Here is a 10,966-nt window from a genome sequence, read left to right as displayed (position 1 = left end):
TAAAACCCCAGCACTTTTAAGTTTGCACAACCGCACAGAAATTCTTTGCTGCGTGAAGGATAGTTTAAATTAGACTTATGTCTCGAACGCAAAAGATGCCGCAGCCTTTAACAGCACGAATTTACATTTTCTAAATATTCCACACACTACAAAATTCAAATTCGAGAATGATCATTGAATTTTTAATGATATCCAATGCTATCTCACTGCCGAGAGTTATCAATAGAAACTGTTTTTTTTTAAATAAGATTTCCCTGATGTTGTAGTGTGCGGGTTGATAAGGCCGAGGGTCATTCTGTTACCGACTCCACTTATATGGATGAGCACTGTCGCCCGGTGATGTTACCTTTTTCCCCCACCTGAAGATGTCGGATTCCTAAAACTTCGTAAAGAAAAACCATAACAAGGGGAAAGATTTAATAAACGGATGCAGATTAGGACAGGATTGAACACTTGTTTAGCATAAATTAAGCATAAAAGAGAGAAACCTTGAGCTTCGGATATAAAACGACATTTCTTATACTTTTCGCCTCTCAGTTCGTCGGAAACATCGGATGTGCTGGCTGTGCTGTAGTGCGCAATGCAGGTATAGTGAAGTTGGCGAACAATTAGTGCAGATTAAATCAAAGTGTAGTGGGCTGCCGGCAAGCAAGTGTACCAAAACGGCTTATTGCAACGCTAGAAATGTTTTGCTTTCTTCTCTCATCCATCAGATTCTGAAAGTGTTACTGGTAGTGCTGCTCGTGGTGAATCTGACCACCGGGTTTTTCTTTAAGAAGAAGAAAAAAGTGTACGTCCATCATCCAGCACCGGCGCACCCACAATACACCGCACCATATCCGTACACCTACAGCCATTACTATCAACCTGCCCCGTACTACCACTATGCACCTGTACACGCTGCCCCAGCGGCTCCTTCTGTTCCTGCTGCCCCCGTAGCTCAGGATATCCCTATTGAACCTATTGCCTATGATGTTCCTGCTGTTCATGCTGCTCCTGTAGCTCCTGCTGTTCCTGCTCCACCTGCTTTTCCTGCTCTACCTGCTGTTCCTGCTCCACTTGCTGCACCTGCTGTCGTTCCTATTCCTGCAGCTCCATCTGCTGCACCTGCCGTCGTTCCTATTCCTGCAGCCCCACCAGCTGCTCCTGCCGTCGTTCCTATTCCTGCAGCCCCACCAGCTGCTCCTGCCGTCGTTCCTATTCCTGCAGCTCCACCGGCACCGGTACCGAGTACCGATTCATCGCCAGTAACGCATCTGTCCAGCAAGCAGGCACTGCCCGTCTTCGAGCCGGCAAGCTTCAACACTGGTGCATCGAAAAATGTAGAGATCGTACCATCGCTCGGATTCCAAATGGGTACAAAAACTGATTTTATAGAGATCTACAAATCGGAGGGCAAATACATTGAGTTACCATCGGAGACCGTTCCAATCGATGATGTCGATAGCATTGCACCAATCGTGCCCTCGGCTATCCCGAACGTTGCTGGCGGAGTGACAACTTTAATCCACTTGAACAGTGCCGTACCCGAAAAATCGGACCCCTTACCGATCCTGGTGCCCAACGCGGAAACGACCGTGATTGACAGCACCGGTAACGCTCCAGCCATTCGCATTGACGCTGAAGACGCAGAGCCGATAACGATAGATGAAAAAGTTGAGGTACCGCCGCAGTCCGTTGAAATCACTGAGGCCATCAGTTCTGCGCCGCTAATTGAGACAGTTGTTGAGGATGAAATCTCAACCACCGAGGCTGCAATTGCAGCTGTATCAAACGATGCGCCACCATCCAATGTTGTGCTGCTCAACACGGGTGATTCGGTGCAGGTCAGCCCTTCGGCAGAAACCGGTGAGCTAGGTTCAACACCGTTGGATGTACTTCAATTCCCTGAGGTTCAGCAACTACTTAACGAGCTTATAAAAAACGAGGAGTTTGATGGAAAACGGTTTAATGTTGGTACCATAACTGACGGTGACCTTCAATCATCGAAGACGGTTGAAATTGATCCCCAGGTCAGCTATAGCCGAGTAGTGCGCCAATAAACGTTAATGCTGCATGCGTTACATTGTATACAATAATGATGGATGGCGGACGGAATTGCATGCAGTTAAGCGTGTGCAAACGTTACAGTAACGTAACGCAGCGCATGTTATGATTATGTTTTAAATACACTAAGAAGTGACACGTTTCGCAAGTTCTGGCACCAGGAGAGAGCATCCACACAAAGAGGTAACACTAATCTGCATACGTTATATGCCACTTTAGTGTTATTTTATAGCTGTTTCTTTGAAAGCACGCTGTCAACCATTGCCTCATTTGTATTACTGTCGTATACCTAAGGTGATTGATGAGCCGGTAGAATATCTGCTGGCCTGATCTTTGAAAACATGCAAAAAAAAGGAACAGCTATATGACATACTAACAAAGGTGGCTGATCGTCACGCTGATGGCGATAAGTAACACCTCTTTCTACGAACGCTCAGCTGGTGTCGCAACTTGCGAAATGTGGTCAGTTTTGAATAGCGGATAGTTAACGCTCTGTACGTCTGGAGCGTCTGGTAACTTATACGAATGCTTGTTGTTTTGCAAATAAAACCAAATCAATAAGAGATACACAGTACGGCATGACCTAGTAAAGTAAGTAATTAAACATACTTAAGTATATTTTTAACATCAACTAACTAAACCGCTGGCACGTCTAAACACTTTGGGATTCACACTTCAGTGAGTAGTGCTAAGGGTTCGTCTTTAACTATTCAAAATAAACGTTGGCATCTCTTTCCACGTTGTTGCGTCCGTAAATAGTAAATACCTAAAGGTCACATCTTCGGTATCGTGGAAAGGATAACCGAATGATGCCGGAAGACGCGGGCAGAGAGTGCGGTTACGTCACCGTCGCGCTGGAAACGGTCTTTGCCTGTAAGCTATTGTTTATCGATATGGGGTGTTGAAAAGCTAAACCGGCCAACTGGTTTCGCTTCTTTCTTTCGCTTACCAGCGTCCCGATGCGTGCCGTTTTATTTACCCATCTATAAGTCAACTAATCAATCAACTTAGACACGGTCACAGCGAAATTGGCAGGTTCACACTTAAGGCACTCGAGGCGAAAGATTGCCTTCAACCGGGTACAATTTAAAGTACCTGCAATCTAATGGACGGCGGGGTGAGATTATCAAATGACATTGAATTGCAAGCAATGTATGCGGTGATCGGGTGTGTCGCACATACCGCACAGTAGAAATTGTTTACCGATGTATAAGGGCGTCGCAGCGTCTGCTTAAAACGCCCACTCTTCAAGCGCAACGTCACACCGCAGGCAGGTGTACCACCCGAGGTCGCTCCACCGAAAGTGAAAGTGAATTCTCCTGCAATAGCAAGACCGCCGCGGTGTCATGGCGCGATGTGCAAGATCATGGTCCAACGTCATATTTGCAGGATGTTTTAACCTTGAGGTGCGCTCAACGCAGCTGTATATAGAGCGGAGAACATAGAGAGAAAAAAACGTCATTATTATGCAGCTCGTACATATTTAATTGACGGTAGGTTGAAGGGCAAACCGGAAACAGTGTTGAAAGCGATGTAATGTCTGTAGCGAGGTCGCTTAAAAGCTGTATTTAATGACTTATTTAAGGCTATTATTGTTGCAATTGTCCTTAATGCGTGGAATGAGGATGGGAAATTAGTTCCCATGCCACTATGTGATTATTTTACGCACCGCTGCTACTGCCCAGCAGGATATTGCCGATCTCATCGACCCGTCCCACCCCAAAAGGTTACCAAGAAGCGGGAGCGATAGAGAGAAACCCCTAGCCGAAGATACCTGAACAATGTTAGGGAGCACTTGCGTAACTTCCTGCAGAGGAGGATTGGTTTTGACGGATCTACGGTTCATACGGATCTTCAGACGCGCGACTTGCCGCAGGTGAAGCTGGTGCGTACGATGAAGTCACAGACCTCCAGTCATCTAATCGATGATAAAACAACGCAGCTTATCCTCCAAAACATGTTCATATCCACCCATTCACCCCACCCCTACCCTCCCGACATTCAGCTATCCTAGGAACCCTCCACATTTTTTTTATGTCATCAGCAGCGGTTCGATCTTGTTCCCAGTTTTCACCTTTCGAATTCGTCTCTAAAATTTCACGACCCATATATGCTTCCTCGGGTACGCCCATTGCGTAATTTCAACCCAATCGGGCCCGCGACTGAAGTGTGCCCGAAGTATGCTGAAAACATTTTTATTTCCTTGCCCCCGTACGCCATGCAACGGTGTTCAGGAATTCGAACCGTGATGTTTATGAACTTTTATTTCAAATATATGAAATGTTTGTTGGGAGTGTTGACCAATCGAGTCTGCCAACTGCTGATGAGTAAATCTAATTCCGAATTACAAGTTTGAAGGTTTCTGCACCTTCGAGTGGATGATCCTGAGTCACCACTGTGAAGATGTATGGATTTGGTTTGTAAAAGTCAACTTCATCAATTCCTTGGTGATTCCTTGGAGCTACATGGACCTTCATAGACTTCAAGCTTCACGAACCAGAAAACGAATATAACTTCTCGCAATTCAGAGGACACTCAGTAAAGAGTCATGAAGCAACCTGACATGACGCCCTAGTAAACATCTCACAGAGCGGTAACTCTGGGAACTTTGAAAACTTTATGACTATTTTGAGAGTAGCCGCGAATGACTCTTCACCAAAAAATCGCAACGCACCAGACTAGCTTCCATGTTCTATTGACTCTCGCTCATATTCTGTTTAGCTAATGATCTAATACAGCTCACAGTATCGGTAGCGGAGTTTACCTTCAAGCAGTTTGTTTTTCCGCGTTTACTTGGGAATTATTGTCCACCCATAGATCATTAATTGCTTCATGCTCGTGGTGAAACACATCCAAAAGCTATGCGCAAGAATTTATGATAATATCACCCAAATATTGACACTGCTTGACCATAAGAAGCATAACTGTTCAAATTTCTCATTTCAAACGGGCAGAGCGAAAACGTTTTGTTCTGCCGCAAATGAGGGCCACGAACGGAAACGTGTTGTCACACGTGTTGTACGAACACAGTTGATAAAGTACGAGTCCCGCGTGTGGGACGCACCTTATTGAAGTTCCAATTGATTCCATGGTCAATGTGGGGCGTCTCCTTGCACACGGCGCTGTGTGTTTAAATGTGCTTGCAGTTCGACTAAACATGGTCTAACGACGAAAACATTGCCTATTGACATACGCTTGCATTTGATCATCGATGATTTCGTTGTTAAACATACCACACCGCGGCATTCAATACCAGCACGCGGTGTGCGGAAAGGGACCAAACACCTTCCCATGCCGATTCGGTGGACGAGGGCGTGTACCTCTGAACCGGGCGAGATGGTTCGGCCCCTGCGGTTGCCTAACGTTGACGCTTAAGTGCCAAGGTTGTTTATCGTTTCCAACTTAACCAGCCTTCGGGGGTAGCTGAGTGTTATTGACATTAACATGGTAACCTGCGCGACGCGGATGTTGAAGAGTATTCTTTTTCGTTCATTTTTCTTTCTTTTTGCCGAACACTGACCAACCTGGTAAAGATGTCACCACCGGGTAGCAGCCATGCGCCCCGCATCGACATCGAAAGTAAAATAGAAAGGACATAATCGGCTTTGCGCGCGCGGTTGCCGTTGCTGACCCAACGGGTGGGTTTTGGGTGTTGTTTGCTTTTCCCCGATCGAGGGTCACAGGCATTACAAAATAATCGCAAATAATGAGAACGCCCGTTACCGCTGGGTGTTACACCGCGTACACGAACATTACATGATTCATGCGTGTTGTTAAAGCGTTAGCCGGATTATCGGCTTCCTAGGTCATCTACGATTGTTCGGACGTAACTGGGATAATGTTTTCATCACAACGCCTAAAGTAATTGCATCTTGCGCGTCTTGACAACACCTTCCGCAAGAAAATGTGGTGCAATGCAAGGTGCTTCTGTTGCGGATTCCTCCAATATTGCTCTGCTTAAACATGTTTGCTATCGTTCTGCTAAAGGTCACACGTTGTTTAGGCGCGTTTGATATCCGTTTCCGGAAAGGACATTTACATGCGATCGTACATAAATTTCTTCGTGCCGGTTCCAAATCCCAACAGGCAGGTGATGGTAAATATTCATGAAAACAATAGCCATAAAAAAAAACTTTCTACTGACATGCAGTAGATAGACACATATAGAGAGCACGAGCACGAGCATCGCCATGAGGAAATTTCGCTTTTTACACATATACGTAAGGATTTTGCAGATTGAATAAGAAATATCAAATTAAGAGAAAAAAAGGTTGCTTTTCACAGCATTGGAAATTTGTGGCCTGTTTGTTTCGCTTTTTTTTACGCTTAACGAACTGGTACGAGATGCCGCAAAGCTGTGAAGCCTTCCACAATGTGCTCTTGTTGTTAGCTAACTTCACAAATTTATGGTTTTTATTTGGAATACCATAACGAACTGATAATGGCTGAAACGAAATTGGTCCTGGTGTTTCTAGGATATCTAGGGGACCTAAACGAAAAATAGTGCTCTTTGAAATTTTTGCCTACAATCGACAACTCTTTCGGCTGCTATCCCTAGGGGAACTGAGACACGTCTAACGGCAACCTGCTGGTGGCGGCGCCGGTCTTCACACGACAGAACCGGTCCAAAGTCCCATTCGAACTAATCCCCCGTACGCAGGGGACTGACTGTCTAGCTAGGAGTTATTACATTCAAAGAAAGCCAGAAAACGCAGGTCTATTCTAGACCTCTTGAAGTTGTTGTGAGCTTTAAACCTTCATTGATTCACTATAGGTACTATAACATTGGAACGTTGTGTCTCATAAACTTCCGATAACAGTAGACATTAGAGATGTGCATAATGAGTCAGATTGAATGAATGAATTGAATGAATTGTGTTTTTTGTGATAGAGTTCATTTGAATTATGAAAAAGAGTTGTTTTAACACATTTGTGATATAAATTGCTCGCAGAGTTCTAATTGTTGTCCTTTTACCTGCCCATAAAAAAACAATACGGCATAAATATTCTGTATGCCTAAAAACCCTGCAAAAATATCAATGTACAGGTGAGTTGTTTTTATTGAGCAACAGCCTTAATACGGCACATCACATCATTCTGTGTAACACATATTTCGATACTCGTGAGTTATCTTTGTATCGACCATCAACTCATCCATGTGTGGGTGAGTCATTAGACTCGTGGGTGAGCTGTTTAACACATGACTCTTTGTAGCGATTCTCCACTCATTCGTGTGTGAGTCGTTACACTCATGAGCGAGTCATACTACAGGAGTTAACTCATTCTTATCTGAGTTGCTACATTCGTGGGTGAGCGGTTTGACACATGTGTCACCCATCCTTTACGACGTCTATCAACACATTCGTGTGTGAGTTGATACACTCATGTGTGTGTGTTGTTTAACATATGGGTGAGTGCACTAAGAATGGGTTACTATTTGGCGATGAAATTCAGCGATTTAAACAGTTTTGTGTTGTTGGAATGATATATAAAGGTAAAAGAACATAAATCGGTCTAAATGAAATTAATTGAATCATTGGATCATTTGTAATTACATCGTTTTGTTGGTAGTGGGTTTTGAGAAGTAAGCAAGAATTCAAATGAGTCGCCCAGCGTCGGATAATGAGTTGCAAGAGTTATGTAAAGAGTTGACTCTTGTATGCAATTCATTGACTCTGAGTTGAATCTTGAAAATGAGTTGATATTCCCGTCTCTACTAGACACTTGAAAGATTTCGTTAATCCTACAGTTTTTTAAAAACTCTTGCAGAATGTATTACTTCATTAAATAAGGTGTCACTAGTCCGTACGATCGGCAGACATAAGCATCGATCGTCCTTGCAGGAGGTATAAAGATCGATACACCACATCCTCACACCCATTTGTGATGTAACGCTACCAGCGTGAACAACCGTTGGCCAGAGTTTTTAAAATGCCAGCGTCAATGAATTCAGCAGCGGTCACTTCTCATCTGGCAATCGTTGGCCAGCTCCCACTGGCGTTCGATGTGTGCGCAGTGTATATACATATACATAAAAAAAAACAAGGAGAAGTAATCCATAAGAGCACGCAGCAGCGATCGGCAAACAAATGACTGATTACAAGGAAGATGATCGTCGCGTGTGAACTATGTTTGGAATGATATGTGTTTCAAGTGCAGCAACCCATAACAACATAATTCCTCATCATCAGTTATTCCTTTTCATTCCTTCCTTGCCACAAGCTTACATAATCGATACTACACACACAGTACACAGTGGGTCGCGCGTTTGGTTCCCTCAAAACAAAAAAGGGGAGAAAAAAAAAACACACACACACACACACACACACACACACACACACAAATCACTTCCGAACACCAGTGCGTGCTCTTTCATATTAGATTCATCTTCGGTTCGATCGGACCGTTAATGCTCGGGCATGTTGCTACCATCCCCGGGTGTGCTTGGGGGGCCACGTTATGTGGTTCCCCCATTTTCCCCACTGGCGGCATGTTGTCGCTGGTTTTGGGGAGCGGGTTTTCACTTTTCGTGTTAAATTGCGCATTGCCTAACCTCATCTCTCCTTTCCATCATCAATGCAATTCGAGCCAATTTTATTTGTTATATATTTCGCTACATTCGATACACCGTGTTCGCTTACGTCGAAGCAATCACCCTTGTACATTGCTTTTGATCTTCCGACTTGGTTGCAAGAGTGATCTGAATAATCTGCCCTTTGCAGTAGCAAGTCTTTGGAGAACTTGATCACTGTGCCAGTTAACCATGAGAATAACATTGGAAGAGGATAAAACCGACCGGATTGCATGTCCGGAGAGGTGGTTCCAACGATTCATTAATTAGTCTCTAATCTACCTGAAGTACCTGTTATTTGGAATGCGCTCACCACGATTGAGTTAACTTTAGCCATGTTGGAATTTTATGTAAATTAACGAACCATGGAAAACAAAGGTAGACAGCGAGGCAACGTGTGAGATGGGCTTTGATTAACTCATCGTTAGCTTATTGTTATTGGTAAAATGCCACCAGCTGCAGCGACTCGGTTGACCTCCAGCGAGACGTACGTCAAAACCCCTCGTGTGCCGTACTGCTACCAAGTGTGCCGAGTGTGGAATTTTGCGGCTGGAAGGAAGTCCTTACCGATCCCCGGGGAAGCCATCGTCACTATCTTGACGAGTGAGCCACAAAAGCTGCGTGGTAGGGTGCCTGCCTTGTACACGGTTATGCAATATACGAACCTCAGGCACCGGGGCACGACGCGCGAAGTCTTTTTGCTAGTCTCCACGCCCAACAACACCGCATGCCTGGTACGTTTTGGATTCCGACCACAAATGGCTTAAGGCGCAGGATCGTGTTTTGGTTGCGTGCGTACCCAGAAACATTTCTGACTATGCCAACTACTAAAGTTATCTTAACTTAACTAGTTAAGTCTATCCCATCGTGAAGTCAACGTGAAGTTCTACGTTTTTGATAACAACTCCTGCACTAAATGCATTCAATACGGTGGACCCATTAACGTTACAAGCATCCGTGTTGTAGTCCGAACAATGTACTCACCAAAAAACCCGTTCCCAATCCGGTTCGGCTTTGGCTATCGGCCAAAGATGAGTTAATGTTTGGGAGCGTGCAATCGGTTACGAAATGTTCGAAAGAGAAATTTTATTCAAATCGTAGCCTCATTAGCCTTAACCAGGGAATAGCGCTTTAGTCTACAATGTTTGCCGACCTGCCTTTTGGTTGCGAATATGCGTTGACGGAAACGAGTCCGTTTCGATGTATGCGTATCCGTGTGTTGACGCAGGTTCTAAGAGCGGATTAGGGGGACTCACTCTCACTGAATGCATTACTATTACAAATAACCTTGATGCACACAAAAACTCTACTTTATTATTACAATCGTCTTCTTTTTCTTCTTTATCAGTACAACAACCTCCAGAGCTCTAGAGGCCTGCGCCATTTCTGGCATTTTTTGACATTATTTACCCGTAGTCCTTCGCGTACGAGGGATTGGTTCGGAAGGGATTTTTGGACCGATACTGTCGTGTGAAGACCGGCATCGCTACCAATACACCATCTTTCTCCAGCATCTTCTGAGGTTTGAATTTCAGGACTAGAATAAGTTATAAATGCATTCTTTACTCTGCTACGATTCTTCACGACCTAGTGTGACGTTATACAACTTTAGAGTTCCAAAATATCACTGATGGATGGATGTAGATGGACTCACAATAGGCACTACTCGAAAATACAATCTGGATGCACAAAACTCTACTTAACATACTTTAGCTAAATAAAGCTAGAATTAGAATAAGTTAAAACTAATTCTTTGCTTTGCTCCGATTCTTGATGACCTAGTGGGATGTTGTACAACTTAAGAATTGTCTTTGGTTTGTCAAGAATTGTAGCACTCTCCCAAATACATCACTAATGGTTGGGGTCTTTTTCTAGTTAAGATCTACTTCCTCTATGTTTGTGAAATCTTTCTATCTTTATAGAAAATGTATTTGCTTTGGTTAATGAATTGTGCAGATATTACTTAATTATTGTGTTAAGAAATCGATAAAAAAAAACCTAGACTGAACTTCTGGTCAGTAGCGCATGAAAAACACAATCAAATCTAATAAGATTGGAACCAATGAATGTGGGAATGAGCAGGAATAAGCGTGGTACTAGCGAAGTTCACACAAAGTTCAACAAAAGGCTTTGTTCGATATTCAAGCTATTAAGTAATCGAAACGAATTTCGCCTTTGGCTTGCCCAAAAACTTGGTGGTGGGTTCGTCCAGGTCACTGTCATATTGATGGAAATCGTTATGGATACCGGTTAACATCACCGAACGTGGATGGAGACTGGATGGGGGAAAAACTGCGTGTGGGGGTGATGGTGGACAGGGTCGTCTTCACACGGAACACTTGATCGTGG

At 44.0% G+C, this 10,966-nt stretch overlaps 1 protein-coding gene across 1 annotated transcript; it reads left to right on the top strand.

Annotated features, from left to right (window-relative positions):
- The first annotated feature begins 580 nt into the window (after nucleotides 1-580).
- LOC128306483 (calphotin-like) lies at nucleotides 581-2,042 on the top strand. Its single transcript, XM_053044014.1, has 3 exons — nucleotides 581-586; nucleotides 714-942; nucleotides 1,168-2,042. Exons 1-3 carry the CDS (start codon nucleotides 581-583, stop codon nucleotides 2,040-2,042), a joined length of 1,110 nt encoding a protein of 369 aa, XP_052899974.1.
- The last annotated feature ends 8,924 nt before the right edge of the window (nucleotides 2,043-10,966 follow it).

This window comes from Anopheles moucheti, chromosome X, assembly GCF_943734755.1.
Source record: "Anopheles moucheti chromosome X, idAnoMoucSN_F20_07, whole genome shotgun sequence".
Taxonomy (NCBI): Eukaryota; Metazoa; Arthropoda; class Insecta; order Diptera; family Culicidae; genus Anopheles; species Anopheles moucheti.
Note: the sequence above shows the minus strand (reverse complement) of the source record. Positions and strands in the feature narration are given on the sequence as shown.